The sequence below is a fragment of the Dreissena polymorpha genome, chromosome 7 (genome assembly GCF_020536995.1).
Source record: "Dreissena polymorpha isolate Duluth1 chromosome 7, UMN_Dpol_1.0, whole genome shotgun sequence".
NCBI lineage: Eukaryota > Metazoa > Mollusca > Bivalvia > Myida > Dreissenidae > Dreissena > Dreissena polymorpha.
Genome location: NC_068361.1, coordinates 19,640,018 through 19,661,355, shown reverse-complemented (window position 1 = coordinate 19,661,355; position 21,338 = coordinate 19,640,018). Strand labels below are relative to the sequence as shown.

General features: G+C 37.3%; 4 protein-coding genes across 7 annotated transcripts in view; 2 read left to right on the top strand and 2 right to left on the bottom strand.

Annotated features, from left to right (window-relative positions):
- LOC127837801 (G-protein coupled receptor 157-like) overlaps positions 1-21,338 on the top strand; it is a 231,957-nt gene that overhangs the window by 14,795 nt on the left and 195,824 nt on the right. The gene's annotated exons all lie outside the window — the stretch shown is intronic.
- Positions 1-21,338, bottom strand: part of LOC127837796 (uncharacterized) — a 225,974-nt gene that overhangs the window by 17,590 nt on the left and 187,046 nt on the right. The gene's annotated exons all lie outside the window — the stretch shown is intronic.
- LOC127837808 (uncharacterized) overlaps positions 1-21,338 on the bottom strand; it is a 224,846-nt gene that overhangs the window by 18,880 nt on the left and 184,628 nt on the right. The window lies entirely within an intron of this gene.
- The window catches only part of LOC127837809 (G-protein-signaling modulator 2-like), a 178,789-nt gene continuing 173,409 nt past the window's right edge, over positions 15,959-21,338 (top strand). Inside the window, exons 1-4 of the mRNA XM_052365212.1 lie at positions 15,959-16,082; positions 17,168-17,283; positions 19,383-19,512; positions 20,995-21,185. Of these exons, the coding sequence (XP_052221172.1) occupies positions 19,416-19,512; positions 20,995-21,185 (288 nt within the window). The 5' untranslated portion in view covers positions 15,959-16,082; positions 17,168-17,283; positions 19,383-19,415. The remainder of the gene's footprint in view (positions 16,083-17,167; positions 17,284-19,382; positions 19,513-20,994; positions 21,186-21,338) is intronic.

Sequence of the window (21,338 nt, the reverse complement as noted above, 5' to 3'; positions counted from 1 at the left end):
TTCCACACATAAAAATAACTTTAGGCTGTTCTGTCGATCAGATCCGCCACTTTCATTCATAATTATATTACCGGATTATTACGCTGGTGGAAAATGTATCGGCATGTTTTGTTTAGTTACAGCGCGTGCATTCAGACGCGTCTTTTCAGATGCGTCTTTAATCCGCTGTTCACAAGTTTTTGATTCTTGGTCTGACATGCAATAAACCGGTCCTGACCGGTTTAGAGACTGCAGCGAATGGTTTATTACACCTTATCGAGATAAGAATGTCATTAGGGTGTATTAGCATGTACACTGTTTAATCGATTTCATGACACGGGAATTTTAATAGCAAACAGAATCGGACTGACTGTTTGGGATTTTCAATCGGTCTTTCATGACCCCAATCGGTCTAGGACCGACAAAACCGAAAAAAATATGATCCCTGACTACTACTACTACTACTACTTCTACTACTACTTCTACTACTACTACTACAAATACTACTACTACTACTACTATTACTTCTACTACTTCTACTACTACTAATACTACTACTACTACTACTACTCCTCCTCCTCCTCCTCCACCACCACCTGCCCCCCTTCGAAGAAGAGGGGGTATATTGCTTTGCTCATGTCAGTCGGTCAGTCGGTCGGTAGGTCGGTCGGTCCGTCCACCAGGTGGTTTCCGGATGATAGCTCAAGAACGCTTGGGGCTAAGATCATGAAACTTCATAGGTACATTGATCATGACTCGCAGATGACCCCTATCAGGGGACAAAAATATTTATAAATTGCACTCGTCCTGCAGGACAAGTGCATTAAAATTTTCAATCGTCCTGCAAACACATGCACTTGTCCTTTAAATATGTGAGAAAGAAAGATGGCAAAGGACTGATATGACTAACAATGTTTCCTATATCACTGCTAAAATGCTGCTTACTTAGTTATTCATGCCAGCTGATCACAGAAGAAATGTTAACTTACTTTATTTATGAGGAACACAAAATAAATAAATGAAGACAATTTTTATTTTACTTTTTCTAATGCTTGCATGCTTTCCATTTCGGATGGTTGAACATCGCTCCTGCCCCCTTTAAAGAACGCTTGTATGTCAGACATTTTTCAGATGAAATTCAGACTGGTTTAAAACCGTACTTCGCAGTAAAATAATTCTTTAAGAAAATCAATACTTACAGTGAATGAAGTCAAATGGTTCCCTGTCAACATGGACGCGCAAAGTTTACACCAAAAAGCCAATATTTACTCGGGACACAGTCTCGCATAACAACGCGCACCTGCTGTATGAAATTTACAATTACAATCTCCAGTTCATTCTCGTTCTACTTTCGGAATAGATATGCTTTAAGAAATTATTTTATTTAATGAAAAAGAGTCTTACTGGTCAGAAAATACATATTTTAACATCAGTTTTTTGCAATCGTCCTGTAGGACGAGAGCTTTAGGGAAATTCACTCGTCCTTTCAAGATTTCACTCGTCAATACGAGCGGACGAGTGGAATTTTTGTCCCCTGCCTATTGATTTTGAGGTCACTAGGTCAAAGGTCAAGGTCACAGGTGAAGGTCACAGTTACTGGAAATAGGCATTATAAGGATTAAGCATGGTTCAAACAAGGGAAACACCTACGGTTTATGCATGTTCTTTTTATTACAGATTTGCCTCCCTTTAATTCATTCAAAATCTCATTTTACAGCAGAGATTCCAAATCTGACCTGTAAATGAGCCCCATATTTACTGCCAGTGCTAGGTTACCAGTGACTCGAGACTGTAAAATGGTTTCCGGGTGATAACTCATGCATACTTAGGCCTAGGATCATGAAACTTCATAGGTACATTTATCATGACTTGCAGATGACCCCTATTGATTTTTTACTATATAGCCTTGCATCATGCATAGATTAGTGTACAAGTAGTACTGCTATGTTAGTTGTTAAATATTATATGTTAAAGAATAAAATTAGTCAGTGGAAACCAAGATTTGGTCAGGGAAAAGTCATTGAAAAGTCGGGGAATTTTATTTCATCAGGTTGGTGGCAACCCTGATAAACTACATAGCGACTTCATATTTGGCTTACTGGGGGGCATTGTATTTCTCAAAGAAATCTTGTTTAATTGAGGAAAAGAATGAATTAAAATATCAAAATTGAAAAAAAAGAATTAAAAATAAGTATCTACTTGAGGGTATTTATTCAAAAATCGTTTAAAGTAATAAATATTATTAACTGCTGAGACAGTTGTAGCGTAAATAGTGTCAGATCATGAAATCTGTCAGATAAACCGGAAATCTGACCATTCTTGCAGTACCCCCGTGAGATTGCTCAGATCAGTCGCCGTGAAAAATGTCAGATTGTTGACAAGCATAAGATTATCACGATAAGATGATTAAAATCTCGTCGCCGGGCTTGAACATCCAATAACACTAATCTTTGTTTACTTATAAATCTTTGATCATCATCATCACACTTTTTTACTGCAAGTATTTGCTGTAAACAAAATGTTTAACATTGTTACTTGTGACAATTTGCTCATAGTTTATCATCATCATCCTATTAACATCATTATCATTATTGTTTTTCAAATAATAACACAAATACAAAATAGAAGTGATTGCTTGTATTTGACAGGACTTCGAAATACAAATGCAAAAAAACAATTATTTTGACGCCTGTATGTGTTCCATTTTCAACAGAGATAAACCTCAATGGCACCGCTCAGTTGATGAATCTCGAGACGACTTTAAACGGGGTAACATCCTTGCTCAGATGTCTACAGAACCGAAACGATAATATGTAATGATGTAGGGCATGTACTTATGAATACTAAACACGCACAAGTATGGCATGTAAAAAGTACAAATATATTTATAACAATTCGGCGGAAATTATGTAACTAAATTCATGAGTTAAGCCCAAGTCTCACTATTGCTGTTAGAGCCCCAGTCCATCCCGGTTTGCTATCGCCGGTCGACCAGCGAGAACCAGAATGATTCATATAAATTATTTAACGATGTCACAATATTTCCCGGTGCCGCCCCGGTTGAAGCCCGTCAACAGCTCGGCAGAGTCCCGGTCAACCCCGGACTGGCTACGGTTCATCCCGGTAGAGCCCCGGCAGAGCCACGGTTGTCGCTTGGTATGCCCTGGTTGAGCACCGGTGAAAGCCGACAGCCTCCCGGTAGAGCCAAGACAGCGTCACGGCAGAGCCCCGTTATACCAAAACCCTGCTGGCACTCACTGGGGCTATACCGGCATTAGACGCCATCAATGTTACGGCAACACCCCGGTTTAACCTCGGTCATCGCCGGTTATACCCCGGTGGAGTCTCGTCGAATGCCGGTTAACTTATGTACGGTAGCTATACCAGGACTATGACGGCATTCACCGGGGCGTTGCCGTAGCTATGACGAGGTATGCATGGGCCCCGGTGGAGCTACGACGCCATCCCGTTTGTTCCCATTGTCACGCCGGTCTTTGCAGGTCCTTGCCGGAGACTCCCGGTTCATGCCGGAGGTATTTTACATTTTGATACTTTCTTGTTGAAGCCCTGGTTCATCCCGGTACAGCCCCTGTTCATCCCGGTAGATGCCGGATCACGCACCGGGGCTCTGCCGGCGTCATAGTGAGATTGGGCCTTTAGCGGTTTGAATAAACTGATCCCCGCCGATGCCCAAAGTGCACACAGGACGCCCCCAATGGCCATCAATCATGTTGAGTTGCTTAAATATGATAAATTTAGAATTGTGCAACATTAATTAGTTAAAAGAAGCTACTATTATCTGCAAGGTTCATCCACCACCACCAATGAAGAGAAGTGTACATGACTTCACGTACACCCCATACCCCATACAATAATCGGAAATAATGAACGATTCAGGTAAAAGCGCGAGCCGGATACGCAACCCTAACTGCATATGACGAAACAATTTTAACCAGTCACACCTAAACGAAATAATAAGTTATCGTAAAATAAGAATAATATTTTAAAATTAAACGTTTATTACGTAAGGAAACAAAAAAGTATAATACTGACATTTAAACATTCCAATATTTCAATAATTATGCTGGAAGTACTCTCCAGGAAGTGTGACAATATACAATACACATACACAATATGAATAAAAAAATTAATCAAAATAATCAATAAAACTTGATGCTTCAGATTGAAATGAAAATACACACATAGACTTGTTATGTTAATAAATTGACATACCGGTTCGGAATCCATTTTAAACTTATTGGCGGGTGCACACAGCAGCGGATAATATGCCAGGTTAAAAATAGATTTTACATCTGTTGATGCGGATTTTGACACCGACGCATATACATGTATACAAGTCGCTCTTGGTTACAGAAAAAATCCCACGCACGGATTTCAACCGTCTTTGTTTACAATCAAGTGCACGAGTACTGGAATTTGTATAGCGTTTTTAAAGGCGTATGTCCAGGCGTGTGCCGGGAAAACAGGGCTTAATGTAATTTTTTATTAAGCTCTATATTATTTATATCAAATCTGTATGAAACAATATCGGTGAACATTAATCCGGTGTTAATTTTGAAAATATTGAGGCGTTCATTAATTATGGATATAAAACGGAGCATCAATCCGAATACATGTATAAAAAAACAACGGGCGTATTGCATATTAGTTTGGAGACATGACTCACAAATGACCAACAGCTGTTTCATATGTAACCAAGATTAACATGAAATACCTACCTATCTATAATAAAGTTTACATGCTTACCTTAATATTATAGTTTTATAGCATTTCATGTGGTGCAATATAAGTGTATTCTTATGAAAGAGCTGTTGGTCATTTTGGAGTCATGCTATGCTGTACATATACATGCAAACCTTAATTAAGATTAAGCAAAATAAAACACTAGGTATTTGTCAAGAACCATAAGAGTCAAAAACATTCGTGTCGTAAGAGAGTAATCGTGCGCAGCAAGACTTGTTCATATAGAATTGAACCTCTAATTGCTTTCTTTCGAAATAATTTCATGTCTCCGAACTAATATGCAGTTTGTCCGCAGTTTTTTGTATAATTTTACAGTAAAATGATTAATACCGTCGAACGTCTTATATTACACATACTAAATGTTAACGTTAAGTACGCGATAAAACATATAAGAATAAAAAATAATAATATAACAATTAATAAAAAAGATAACTATTGATTTCCTCAAGTGAATATGTTTTCCAAAATATTCGCACCAATGCAGAATTTATTCAAGACAGTTAATTCGCATAAAACTTTATGACATAGGATAGAGCTGTTTATCATTTGGAAGTCAGGTCCCAAAATGTGTTTTAAATGGAACTTAGTTCCAAAAAGGGGGGTTTACGCGTTTTAATTCTAAAATAAATAAATTCAAAGACATCAAACGCCTCGAGATAATAAAATATTCTTGATTTATGTTATACAGACGCGCAAATCAGTACATGTTTTTACGAAAAATTACAAAGCAATTAATGCAAACAATGGGAAAGTATTGACCCACTGAGAAAAAACAATACGTCAGATTACGACTCATGCATTGCAGTATATGTATTTTTAAAGTGCCATCCAACGATATTTGACAAGTACTTTTTAAAAATTATTGGTGAGGCGGGGAAGGTGGAGGCGGGCGTTTATTAATAACCCGTTACGGTAAATACATGGACATTAATTACAAATGAAATGAAAATAAATGAAATTTAATTTTATTTAAAAAATATTTAATTTTTAATTTGATGTTGTTTGCTTGATAATTTATGTAATGCTTGTTGATCCCAATGTATTTATGAGAAAAATTATGTTGTACATTCTGTGTTAGTCTTATACAAAAGAAACAGGTACAGGTTTCTCTACTGAATATCTGCTGAAATTCTACATTTAAATTGAGATAAACTTTGAAATATTTCAGGCCGTGGTAAACTTTCTTATTGAACAGTTCATGTATGCCTTTGCCATAATCTGAAATTGTTAGTATGTTTCTTAATCAAGTATCAATTTGAAATTGATACAAAAACTATAGAATCCAACTTGTGCCGTTTTGCCCGGGTGTACGCCAAAAAATAATTGATCCAAATAGACCAGTGCGTGATGGCCAGTGGAACATTAATGTGCACTGGTGTACAATTAATAAATTGTATTCTGCATAAAACGGACACAATTAAAACCTCATCTAAAAATAGTTGTCTACGCCCCGCCTACTCGTTAACGGCAGTGATTAACTCCTCCTTTTCATCCGTATTCCCCGCTGACTTCGACTGCGCATGCGTAGAGATTAATTAATCGCTTGAAGAGATGAATTCATCCCTTGCGCTGCGTTGCAATGAATTCATCTCTTATAGGGCTTAATTTATCCCTTGCGATGAATTCACCCCTTATAGGGCTTTATTAACCGCAATTAACCCCTAAAAACCACTGTAAAAGGTTTAATACAGATTAATTCGGATGAAAAGGGGTGAAAACGGATTAATCCCTAAAATCGGCTGAATGAAGGTTATTTTTTAGGGATTCTGAAGAGGTTAATCCCGGAACAAAATCCCTAACCCCACTGTAACCCCCCCCTCTCCCTACATACACAAATTTTTACATTTGTCTAAAAACTCCTCAGATGTCTACAAAGGCACAAACGTGGCAAAATAGCCTTCTGCTCAAAGTTAAATTGTGATATATAGCATGTTGTTTAACACATGCTTCAAAATGGCTCATGCAACGGAGTCTAACATAATTGTATATTACAGAGTCGCTGATATAAAGGCTTTTCAAACTGCCTCTATAAAGATTTTGATTCCTTCTGTTATTAACTCGAGTGAGTTATCTCGTTCACATGAGATAGGTACATTGTATATCGTTACCATGACCTGCTTAGTACTTCACAGAAGATAGGTATGTCGTTACCATTATCTACTTTGTTCTTCACAGAAGATAGGTATGTTGTTACTATTATCTATCTACTTTGTACTTCCAATAAGACTATTTAGCCCTTATCATGACCTACCTTGCACTTCACATGAAATAGATAGGATGTTACCATGACTTACCAGTACATTTTACTTCTTCTGTCATACCACAAAGTGTTAGCATGGGCTGTTCAATTCTACATTTTTATACCTCCATTTCCAATGGTTATGGGGGCTATATAAGAGTCACTTAGTCGGTCGGTCTGTCTGTCGGTCTGTGGGTCTGTCCCGAAAGCTTGTTCAGGCCGTAACTAAGTTGTTCATTGTGAGATTTTTAAATCATTCGTCACAATTGTTCACCATCATTGGACGGTGTGGCGCGTGAATGAATTGCGTCAATATCTCAAAGGTCAAGGTCACACTTTGAGTTTAAAGATAAAAACTGGCCATACATGAGCTTGTCCGAGCCATAATTTTTCATTTATTGTGAGATTTTAAAATCATTTGGCAGATTTGTTCACCACAAAAATAACGTCGATATCTCCAAGGTCAAGGTCACACTTTGAGTTCAACCGTCAAAAATGGCCATACATGAGCTTGTCCAGGCAATAACTATGTCGTTCGTTGTTCATTGTGATATTTTAAAATCATTTGGCACATTATTTTGTTCACCATCATTGGATCGTGTGTCGCGCGAAAGAATTAGGTCGATATCTCCAAGGTCAAGGTGACACTTTGAGCTCAAAGGTCAAACATGGCCATAAATGAGCTAATGTCTGGGCCATAACTATGTCGTTCATTGTGAGCAATTGAAATTTGGCTCACTAGGTCAAAGGTCAAGGTCACTGTCACAATAAGTGAGAAAATCATTTCTGATCAATAACGCATGAATGAATTGACCAATTGACTTGATCTTTCAAATGTGCATTGGCCTTGGACAGTAGATGACCCTATCGAAATTGGGTCATGATTTCAAAGCCTTGTTTTTGGGGTATATGTTTCCCAATTGAGGACAAATTGCAAAATGTTCAATGGTCGCATGAAAAAAAATCCCAAAAGTGAGGAAAGTTGCGTAAATTTGTTCCAAAAGTGCATTATCTTAAAGTAAACAAATAAAATGAGCACTGAAACTGAACATTTTAAGTAAAAAGACATGTAAAACAGTATTTAAATCAATTTGTGCAATTTCATTCCAAGCAATTGAAAAGAACCATTATTCCTTATCTGAAGATTTCATGACATGACTTTTTCCAATTTATTTATTTTGTTTGTGCTAATTTTTCCTATTGGCATGGTACTAGTACTTTTTCGATTTTGGGAAAAAAAATTGCTGTGGTGAGCCAACCAAGTTTAGCTCAAAGACAGAGTGAGTCCATCAAGTCAATCAGGGATAAATACACTTCATGTCACAAAATAATATGTGCCTTGTTCAGGGAAAACAGGGCTTATTGTATTTGAAAAAAAAATCTGTCTACACAGGCTTATCTGGAAGGACACTTTCTGCCTAAATTGAATTTCCGGTTAGAGATTTAAAAGCGGAGAATATCATCCCTGATAAGCCTGTGCAGAATGCACAGTCTAAACTGGGACTACACTTTATGCACAAGTCCATTTTTCCCAAACATTAGGCACATGTACGTGTATATTGTGCTTAATCCATGGTTAATATGGAAATATGAGTGATTTTTAAACTGGTAATTCACTGTTTCTAATAGTAAATCAGTGAACATTTCCAATAATTTTCAGTTTTAAATGATCTGATTATATTGAGGTACTATCTTTTAAAAATTGTAAACGAAAAAAAAGCTAAAAATAACTAGATTTGTCTGTGTTTGTAGAATTTAATTTTTATCCACTTCTGATCAGATTATTTTTCACTCTTGGTTACGTCTGATTACTTGTAAATTATATTGAAGACAAACATTTACTCTCTTAATTATGCATTTCTCTGTTGGCTTTCAGAAATTGTCCAATAAAATCCTTTTCCCGAGTTGATGTTTGGAAATTTTGCAAGTGTCAAATACCCTGCATGTGTTATAAAGTGATTGTTTCCTTGAGCTTCAATCTTTCTTAAAATCAAATGAGCACTTGACAGTCATTGAAATTCAGAGTTAAATCTACAAGCAAGTCAGGCTAGTACTATGGGAATTTGAACAAGCCAGAGTAAGATTTTACTAGCCCAAACATTTTTGTTAAAAATGCAGATAAACGTAACATAAAACATCCAAAGAAGCATTCATTTATTCAATCTTTAGAACACAATACAAATCTCTTATTAATTTCATCCTCATCCAAGTTAGCTTAATTCCTCGTCATCTGAGCCAGCCTCTTTCGGATCCTGAAATAAGAAGAAATTAATTTCACACACGGATTTCAATCAAATCACAATTATAATCATATACATAAAGTTTAGGTAAAAAAATAGCAGAAATGTATCCCATATATCCATGTGAAAGAGAGAGCAAACCTGAACCACCAGAAAATATATAAGCAATTAAGTGCCAGGTTATTCTACAAAAAGCCAGTTGACAAATGCGTCAATCATAGATACCTCAGATTCGCATTCCTCAACGACGTACTTGAATGACAACTGTTCGCCCATTTCTCTCTGTGTCCCGAACGCAACGCAAAATATTTATTTTACATAATAGTTATCCGGGAACGACAAAACCATGTGCTTTATGCGCAGTAATCCAATTATCGGCTGATTGCCCAGCACATGTGTGTAGTGTGTTAAAACATAAGCGGCTGTTGATTTAAGCGGCTCAAAACTTTCTTTACAAATATTGAAAATGAAAGTGGAACTCGTTTCCGTTTAATGAATCGACGACTGACTTGAAGTAGCTTTGTTTGCTAATTGAAATTTTATCTTCGATAAAATAGAGTGACCAACTTCCATACTATTATACTTGGATTTTGCTGTTTGTTCAGAGATTTTTTAGCAAATTGATTTTTAAATGAGGACATGGAATCAGGTGTTGCATGATGGCAAATCATGTTATAGCCTTTAAAATGCAGAAGCTGAGAACAGCTAATTGATTCTGCATATTTATTTTTGAAAACTTATGGTGAATTTATGATGCATTTTCATGAGTGAAAGTTTTCCAGATTAAACCGGAATTCTGTTTTTTTGATCGCCGCCAAGGCCATTTTTCCTAGTAGCCTAAATCCGTTGTGAAAATATTAGGGGTGTAGAGGGGTAGGAACCCTATAGATAGCAGACGCCAGTTCAAGTAACTCAATAAAAACCGCCCGCAATGCATTCTAATATACCAGATCTACGGTGTTGTAAAGTTTGCAGTTGTCAGAGTGCAGGAAGTCTCTTTCGATACCACACTGCCAGAATTGTGAACAATGATGTCACGGTATTTAATCAAGCGCCACACCTCTGACCTATATAGTTCAATTGGAAATCTATTTGTAATTTGAAACACACTTCTGATTGTTATTGTTAACACGACGTTAATAAATTCTCGCTTCAAATGTATTTCATGTTGACCTTTTGTCCCTACAAAAAGCACGCAAAATTAATGCACCAATGTACAACATCACGCCACACGCATGGAAAGCCTGCGCGTATTGATTTTTGGATAAAAAACTTTGTAGCACAGAGAACATTGAGATCTGTTGATTTTGGTTAAAAGTTAGTTGTTCTTTTTAACAAAATTATATTGCAAATAAATTGGAATTTACATTTCCTCTGCATTAATTACAAATAAAACACATAGTATCTTTATTGTTACAGTCTTTTAGTTGAGTCTTTATTGAGACAGTTAATGTACTGTATACTTATTAAAGAGAACATCCAGACACAACTGGATTTAGTGTTGGGCGTTATGAAAAGGTACTTATCATATCTATTAACCTAGTGTGTATACTGCGGTGTTTTGAAAATAGAGATTAATATATGTGTGGATGCAACTCTGCGGATTAGGTCCATAATTACCTGTTCTTTATTGGTTTTAATGCCATTATTTTTTATTTCAATACATTCTTATAAATATATAAATGAAGAAAATAAGAAGATGATCTTTTGAAGAAACATTAGAGAAGTACTTTTACCTTACTTAAAATTGTTTCTAATTGGCTACCTTTTTTTAGCTTCGGGCAATGCCTCCCCCCTCCCCCTCATCAAGGGCTATGTCTTTGCAACAATTTTTTGTTTTCTTTTACTGACAATGGTGGAGTTTTACCAGTAGGGGACCATATTGCTTGGCAATCTCTTGTTGGGCCTAGTATCATATACCGGGTTGGACAATTCTGGGTGTTTTTAGGGTTTTGTTTTGCCTATATAATAATTATGTATGTCATGCATTATTACTCTAAAAAAAGTTTTGAGTGTTTTGTTGTGCCTAGTATTATGTACCGGTACTAATCTTGTAGTTATACCTGGTGGGACAATGATGGTTGTTTTGAATATTTTGTTGTGCCAAGTCTTAATAATTATACAACAATGCCACGCATTTTTACTATAAAAAACTGTTTCAGAGCAACTACACATTTCCATTGTAGAAGTATCTATTATTTGCAATTTTATAAGATGGAAATGTAACACAATATTTGGTATCTACCTCAATGAAAGATTGACATTTTTGTCAATTTTAAACTTTGGTAGAGATTAATAAGACCCAGCATTATATAACATAAATTCTGGGAAAACAGGGCTTAATGCATGCGGGCAAAGTGCTTCCCAGATTAGCTTGTGCAGTCTGCATTGAATAAATCAGGGAAACATTTTCTGAGTTAATGTCTAGGTTGGCGCTAAGGAGAAAAAAGTAGTAGCCAAATTTCAGCACTACGATATTAACGACCCACATTATAACCTTATTTGCTCAATGAACGACATTATCATTATCATGAATCTATAGGTATCAACAATGACTGTATTAAATTATCAATGAAGTCACATTTAAATAAATTATTTGTTACCTGAAATCAAATAATTTTATGTTTTTTTTATTTTTCATTTATATTTATTTTCATGCACTGGCATAAACAGTAAACAATGTTAGAACTTTCAGTTATGCCCCAATCTTTGATTGGGTGGGTCTTGCGTGACTCTTATTCGCCACCCCCCTTCTCCCAATAATTTTTGCCGTAGTCTGGTGCTTCTTGATTCTTGAAAAATACATTTACTGCAATGTATTCTTGAATTGACATATTTTTCCATAGTTGCAATGTATAATTTATTGAAACGTACCGGTAAATTTGTAAGTCTTAAATACTGCATGTACTGAGTGGCTAGGCTATATTTAGTTACACATCGTATGTTTTTAAAAAAGCATGCGTAGAACTTGGCATTGCAGACGACAGCAATAATTTTGCGCTCTTTCTTATAACACGGGTTTCACATGGCATACCGGTATTAATGCATGGTGAATAGTTATTATCACGTGGCTGTAGAAAAACGGTGTAAATCAGTTCTACAAATAGACATGATAAAATATACATGCACTGGATTTAATTTGTTACTGCATCAAATTATTAACGGGTTTGTTTTTCACAACTTACTCGCCGTAAGTAATTTTACACTGCTCACCAATTGCAATTAACTTCTCAATGATTGTTTACAGTACGGTAAATAGGTGTGATGATGATGCCCGAAACCGCCTGTTATGTACTGCTTTATTTACCGGTTTTATATCACGTATTAATGCTGCAACTGTGATTCATTGTTAATAAACCTGCGATAAACGCTTACTCTGTGACCAACGTCAATGAAAAATAATAATCGCTATATAACTCCGCCTCCATAAACATACTCGTAACCGATTGGACGTTAAATATCACAGGTTGGCGACTGGAAAGTTACCCGAAAATTTCCCGTGATGCATCTGTCAGCATACATGACTGTGTTATGTGGCTTGAATATACAATACGGGCATCCGGTTATCTCTTATCAATGGACTATCTATTACCACCTGGAGCTTTTATGGCGATTACATGTGGAAATCGGTACCGAGTTCTCTTTAAAAATAGGGAATATTATATTCTTATAGAGAAATATCAGGGTTTTTTGCAATCGCCATTTTCATTCACATTTTAAACTTTAATCGCCAGATGAAAGATTCAATCGCCTATGGCGATTTTGGCGATCGGAAACGCTAACATAGGTTAAAGCAATATTTTGTTTAAGGAAATCTCTTCTAAACAAAAAAACATTCTTGTTGGAAAGTGTTGTCCTAGATAAGCATGTCCTCACAGAAAGTGTTGTCCTAGATAAGCATGTCTGCACAGGCTAATCTGGGATAGCACTTAACGAACATGCATTAAGCCCAGTTTTCCCAGAACATAACCTAGGAAATATTTACAATTCCAAATGGAACTCACATGATTGGCTAGGAATTTTAGTAAAGCTCTGATTAAACAAAATCTGTTCTTTGCGCTGGTAAAAGAGGTATGAGCTTTATATATTAAATATCGTCATCTGGGCTTTTTAGCTCACCTGAGCACAAAAATATACCAAGCATATCAGTTGGTAATTATCAGTTGCTTCATATACAGATCCTGAGATTATCTGTGCTGCTTACAAAGTCAGCAAGTCATCAACAGTTTGTTTGCATCCACAGATCAGTGAGACAACCTTGGCCATGTGTACTTATCCATTTTCATCCACAAACACTGTATTATGTGAATTGGGAATAAGACATCAATTTGGAAATAAATTGTGTTTTATCATAAGTGCATACTATGCAGTTTTATATGTTGTATTTATCTAGTTTGACAAATTATAATTAAAACAGATACTTGCATATATAATAGCATTATTTAAATTGATTTAACTTCAAAATTGGATTTTTTATTAATATAAAAAAAATCCTCATGAAATGAAACTGTGTCCATGCCGCGCATGGACACGGTTAAAAATACACATTAAATGATAAAAATACAATCACTGTTAATGAAAAAGTCATGGAAAATTGTTTATTAAGCTTAAATTATAAATAATATTACAAAAATAAATGTAGATCATGAAATGAATAGTTTTGTTTGAGAAAATCACCAAAATGATGTCCATTCCCAGTTTGATGCCTTATTCCCAATTCACATAATACAGTGTTCACAGATTGGCAATGACAGGGCCTTGTATAACCTAAGCAATATGTACTTATTTGTTTACATACATAGGTGAGGCACGGGCCCTTTACAACCTTGGCAACGTGTATCATGCAAAGGGGAAGCACACCGGGCGATCAGGGAACCAGGACCCCGGGGAATTCCCTTCAGAGGTCAAGGAGTGTCTGGTCAAAGCTGCTGAATACTATGAGTGAGTTGGCTGCTGGTGAATATGGCTAGTTAAACCACACAGCAGCACAATGAAAATGGCTATATGCAACCATTATAAAACCAGAACAGACTGTGAGCAACTTGTTGGCTGTTCAGGTTTTATACTGTCTGCTACTCATCAGTATCTTGCGTTTGGAAATGAAGCCTTTAAAACTTGAATCTATTAAGATGGTTCTGTTATTATGCCCCCCTTCGAAGAAGAGGGGGTATATTGCTTTGCTCATGTCGGTCAGTCGGTCCGTCCACCAGGTGGTTTCCGGATGATAACTCAAGAATGCTTGGACCTAGGATCATGAAACTTCATAGGTACATTTATCATGACTCGTAGATGACCCCTATTGATTTTGAGGTCACTAGGTCAAAGGTCAAGGTCACAGTGACCCGAAATAGTAAAATGGTTTCCAGATGATAACTCAACAACGCTTAGGCCTAGGATCATGAAACTTTATAGGTAGATTGATCATGACTCACAGATGACCCCTATTGATTTTCAGGTCACTAGGTCAAAGGTCAAGGTCACAGTGACCCGAAATAGTAAAATGGTTTCCGGATAATAACTCAAGAACGCTTATGCCTAGGATCATGAAACTTCGTAGGTAGATTGATAATGGCTGGCAGATGACCCCTATAGATTTTCAGGTCACTAGGTCAAAGGTCAAGGTCACGGTGACCCGACATAGTAAAATGGTTTCTGGATGATAACTCAAGAACGCTTATGGCTAGGATCATGAAACTTCATAGGTACATTGATCATGACTGGCAGATGACCCCTATAGATTTTCAGGTCACTAGGTCAAAGGTCAAGGTCACAGTGACAAAAACATATTCACACAATGGCTGTCACTACAACGGAGAGCCCATATGGGGGGCATGCATGTTTTACAAACAGCCCTTGTTAAATTTGATTTTCTAGAGGACTACAAAGGGTCAATATGAGTGATAAAGGGTTAAAGGGACAGGCTCACAGTTTGAAAAAATATTTCTGTTGAAAAGAAATTGTATTGTAAAACTGGAATTTCTATAGACTTATCAAAACAAAATATGTGTATGAAGTTATAATGGTTGTTGATTTGTGTGTGTTTTTTACGTTTATCTTTTTATGCCCCCTTTCGAAGAAAAGGGGGTATGTAGCTTTCGCACTGTCCGTCAATCAGTCTGTCACACTTTTCGTTTCCGCTCTCTTATTCAAATAGATTTAATCCGATCTTTACCAAACTTGGTCAGAAGTTGTATCTAGACAATATCTAGGTCAAGTTCGAATATGGGTCATGCCGGGTTAAAAACTGGGTCACAAGGTCACTGAGTGCATTTCAAGGATTTATCATGGTGTCCGCTCTCCAATTGAAGTAGTTCTCATCTGATCTTTACCAAACTTGGTCAGAAGTTGTATCAGGACAATATATAGGTCAAGTTCGAATATAGGTCATGCTGGGTCAAAAACTAGGTCACGGAGTCACTTTGTGCATTTCGAGGATTTAGCATGGTGTCCGCCCTCTAGTTTCTAAAATAACTGCCGTGCGGCTTCAAAGCGCAGTAGGGGGCATTGTGATTCACAGAAACAGCTCTTGTTGTGTAATAATTATGGTATGGATTTCTATGGAGAAGACCACCTTAAGAAATGTCAAACATAAAATCTGTGAAATGAAACTGTTTTTGTAAATGAGACGTATTATGACGACACATTTTGGATGTGGATTGTTGGCAGGCAAGCTAGCTTACAGTTGTTCACTGAATAAAATATGACTACAAGTCAAACTTGTTGTCCTGTTGTTCAGGGCTAATCTAGTGATAGTCCAGGAGCTGGGTGACAGGGCAGCTCAAGGACGCGCCTGTGGTAACCTTGGCAACACTCACTATCTCCTGGGAAACTTCAGTCAGGCAATCATCTACCATCAGGAGGTAGGGATAGAGTAGAGGTGTTAGGGGCAGCTATCTGGTTGTCATTATTGGGGCCAAGCTCTGGAAAAAACGAGCTTAACGCATCTTTGTTAAGTGTCTTTCCCAGATTAGCCTGCGCAGTACGCACAGGTTAATCAGAGACAATTTTTACTCATGCATTAAGCCCAGTTTTCCCAGAACCTGGTTCATTTGGAAAAAAATATTTGCAAAGTAAAGCTTTCGCACGTTTACCAGGTGCTTAGGGGCTTATTAGCATACATGACTTTATTGAAATGTGCCCTATCTTCATATTCTGTTTTGTTTTTACGTGCATGAGTGTTGCGAGACAAATGACAGCATAACCATAAGTCAGTGGGATTTCTTTTATCTATTTAATCCTGTTCCAGTACAGAAAGTAATGTATTCTTTATAAGAGTACTTCCATATATTCATGCATACGTGCAGTACTCTATAAAAAAGGGTTTAATGCATGTGCGTAACGTGCGTCTGGTCAGAAGCTGCCCTGTTTGCTATAAAGTCACTAAAAGTTTTCCAAGTCTGGTCAGGAGCTGCCCTGTGTGCTATAAAGTCACTTAAAGTTTTCCAAGTCTGGTCAGGAACTGCCCTGTGTGCTATAAAGTCACTTAAAGTTTTCCAAGTCTTGTCAGGAGCTGTTGTGTGTGCTATAAAGTCACTTAAAGTTTTCCCAGTCTGGTCGGGAGCTGCCCTGTGTGCTATAAAGTCACACAAAGTTTTCCAAGTCTGGTCAAGAGCTGCCTTGTGTGCTATAAAGTCACTTAAAGTTTTCCAAGTCTGGTCAGGAGCTGCCCTGTGTGCTATAAAGTCACTTAAAGTTTTCCAAGTCTGGTCAGGAGCTGCCCTGTGTGCTATAAAGTCACACAAAGTTTTCCCAGTCTGGTCAGGAGCTATCCTTTGTGCTATAAAGTCACACAAGGTTTTGTTGTCTCAATAGAGTACAGTGTAGTCCCTGACCAGACTGCACAAATGCACAGGCGTGTCTTGAGCTTTGCTGGCAGCATACGACATAAGACCGGTTTTCGCAATACCCTGCCCATATATAACATCTTCCATGTGTTGTATTGTAGAGGTTAGCAATAGCCCGTGAGTTTGGTGACAAGGCTGCCGAGAGACGGGCCTACAGTAACCTAGGCAATGCCCACATATTCCTGGGAGAGTTTGAAGTAGCTGCTGAACACTATAGGTGGGTATCAGACTGAACTAAGTTGTTTTTATGCCCCCGGTAGGGTGGCAAATAGCAGTTAAACTGTCTGTGTGTCCGTCCGAAAACCTTAATATTGGCCAAAACTTTTTCAATATTGAAGGTTATTTTATTTCATGTGGCAGGTACAGATCATTTAACAAGGGAAGTAATATTTTTTTAAAGGGATATAATCAAAAACATTTTTTTAACTCAAAGCGGTGTAGTAGAGGACAAGCACATCTCTTTTTTAGCTCATCTGTTATTTTTTTTTAAATGAGCTATTGTCATCACGTCGGCGTCCGGTAAAGTTTTGCGTTTAGGTCCACTTTTCTCAGAAAGTATCAATGCTATTGCATTCAAATTTGGTACACTTACTTACTATTATGAGGGGACTGGGCAGGCAAAGTAAGATAACTCTGGCATGCATTTTGACAGAATTATGTGCCCTTTTTATACTTAGAAAATTGAAAATTTTGGCTTAGTTTTGTGTTTAGGTCCATTTTATTCCTTAAGTATCAAAGCTTTTTCTTTTATACTTGCAACACTTACTAACAATCATAAGGGGACTGTGCAGGCAAAGTAATGTAACTCTGACTGGCATTTTGACAGAATTATGTGCCCTTTTTATACTTAAAAAATGAAAATTTGGTTAAGTTTTGTGTTTAGGTCCACTTTATTCCTACAGTATCAAAGCTATTGCTTTCATACTTGCAACACTTATTAACTATCATGAGGGGACTGTGCAGGCAAAGTTATGTAACTCTGACTGGCATTTGGACGGAATTATGGGCCCTTTATACTTAGAAAATTGAAAATTTGGTTAAGTTTTGTGTTTTGGTCCACTTTACCCCTAAAGTATCACAGATATTGCTTTCATACTTGGAACACTCGCAAACTATCATAAGGGTACAGTAAAAGGACAAGTTGCATAACTCTGGTTGTCATTTTTACGGAATTATGGCTCTTTTTTGACTTAGTAACTTTGAATATATGGTTAAATTTTGTGTTTCGATCCACTTTACTTCTAAAGTATCAAGGCTATTTCTTTCAAACTTCAAATACTTTCATGCTATCATGAGGTTACTGTACCTGGCAAGTTGAATTTTACCTTGACCTTTGAATGACCTTGACTCTCAAGGTTAAATTATTGAATTTTGCTAAAATTGCCATAACTTCTTTATTTATGATTTGATTTGATTGATACTTTGACAAAACTACTCTTACCTGACATACCACAATAGACTCCACCCAAACCATCCCCCGTGCCCTCCCCCCCTTCCCCCCCGAATCCCCCACCCCCCTAATTTTTTTTTTTTTTTTTAAGATCATCTCACAAATGACCACCCCTCCCTCACACTATACACCTCATCCCCACCCCCACCCCAATTTTTTTTTTGAAACGGTTAAAAAAACAAATGTTTATTTTTATTATTTTATTTTTGAAATACCGTCCAACCATCGCACCCAAGAATCCCCTCCCCCCCACCCCCGATTTTTTTTTTTTTTTTGCATTTTTTTTCCGCATTTTTGGGAGATAATGTAATAAATGTCCACACCCCCACACTATACACCTCTCTTCACTCCACCCCTCCCTCCATTGTGATTGAAATTGAGAGTCCCTATACTTTTAAAAAGAAAATAGATGAGCGGTCTGCACCCGCAAGGCGGTGCTCTTATTGACCTTGACATTTACCTTATTTTTATGCTAGGACTTATTTAAATGGGCTAATGAATAAATACTGATGAGGCGTCTACCGAGGGCATTTGCCTTAATTGGATGCAGAATCTTTTTTCCCTTTAGATTTTTATATGAGCCTTGTTCTGGGAAACAAGGCTTAATGCATGTGCATAAAGTGTCATCCCTGATTAGCCTGTGCAGTCTGAACAGGCTGATCAAGGATGACACTTTCTGCTTTAACTGGATTTTGGCTAAGAAGAGACTTACTTTAAACAAATAAACCATAAATGTTGAAAGTGTCCTCCCTAATAAGCCCTATGTGGACTGCAAAGGCTATTAACAGATAACTCTTTATGCACATGCTTTAAACACAGTTTTCCATAGCGTGGCTCACATATATTGCTTAATGATGTGTTTTCAGATTGAAGATGAGACAGGTCAGGTGACTGCCCAGATGAACCTTGCTGACCTCAAGTCAGTGCTGGGCATCAAAGTGGGGCCAGAGGAAGGTCACAGGCCCAGCCCCTTGGACCATCTGGATGTTGGAATGTGTATGTTATAGCTTGTTAACAATTCACATTCTGGGAAAACGGGGCTTAATATCTTGCTCACATATGAGTCATGTTCTGGGGAAACTTGGCTTAATGCATGTGTTTAAAGTGTCCCAAATTAGCCTGTGCAGTCCACATAGAACTGTCTGCATTTTTGATTTTTATGTCCCCCTTCGAAGAAGAGGGGGTATATTGTTTTGCACATGTCGGTCGGTCCGTCCGTCAGTCCGTCCACCAGATGGTTTCTGGATGATAACTCAAGAACGCTTTTGCCTAGGATCATGAAACGTTATAGGTACATTGATCATGACTCCCAGATGTTCCCTATTGACTTTCAGGTCACTAGGTCAAAGGTCAAGGTCACAGTGACTTGAACCACTAAAATGGTTTTCGGATGATAACTCAAGAACGCTTACGCCTAGGATCATGAAACTTCATAGGTACATTGATCATGACTTGCAGATGACCCCTATAGATTTTCAGGTCACGAGATCAAAGGTCAAGGTCACGGTGACTCGACACAGAAAAATGGTGTCCTGATGATAACTCAAGAATGCTTATGCCCAGGATCATGAAACATCATAGGTACATTGATCAATATTTGCAGATGACCCCTATTGATTTTCAGGTCACTAGGTCAAAGGTCAAGGTCATGGTTACTCGAACGAGTAAAATGGTTTCCGGATGATAACTCAAGAACACTTACACCTGGGATCATGAAACTTCATAGGTACATTGGTCATGACTCGCTGTTGACCCCTATTGATTTTCAGGTCACTAGGTCAAAGGTCAAGGTTACATTGAAAAAAAAACATATTCACACAATGGCTGCCACTGCAACTGACAGCCCATATGGGGGGCATGCATGTTTTACAAACAGCCCTTGTTTTGTTTTCAGGAAATCTCTTCTAATGAAATTCTAATAAATGAGGAAAGGTTTATACCCGATAATCCTGTGAGGATTACACAGACTGATCTGGGGTGACACTTGATGTACATGCATTAAGTCCAGTGAAAATGGCTGTATGCATCCAGCATTATACCACAACAGCCAACTTGCAGGTTTTATGCTGTTTGCTGCTCATCTGAATATCAGAGTTGGTTTTTTAGCCTTTCAAAATTGAATCAAGCATTAAAGGTCTTTAATTTTTTTTGATGTTCTAAGGGCCTACACATGAGTGAAAATGCATATCTAAGTGGTAAGGGGTTAAGTAACACAACTGGGGTATCAAATATATTTTTTTCTTAAAAGAAATAAAAAATAAAAAATAAAAAGTATATACATAATTATATCATTTTTGTTATATTTTAAGTCATTGAAAATTTAATTAAAACAAAACATAAAATGAAAATATATAATAAAATTTTTCATTGCTTTTTTATATGGTATAAAAAATACAATAATTTAAAAAAATTATATTAAATTTACATAACATATTATATAAAATTATGTAAAATTAAATTATTATTGTTAAATTCCAGACCGACGTACAGGCGTCTCCCGGCGACACAGCATAGAACAGATGGAGTTGATGAAGCTCACACCGGACAAGAAAGGAAAGACAATCCCAGTACATGGCAGGGCTAGGCCTAAGATACCCAAGGTGCAGAAATCCATGACAGTAGCCACATCAGAAACAATCATAGCCAAAAATCAGGCACCTATGGTTGAGGTAAGCTGTAGTCACATCAGAAACAATCATAGCCAAGAACCAGTCCCCTATGGTTGAGGTAAGCTGTAGCCACATCAGAAACAATCATAGCCAAAAATCAGGCACCTATGGTTGAGGTAAGTTGTAGTCACATCAGAAACAATCATAGCCAAA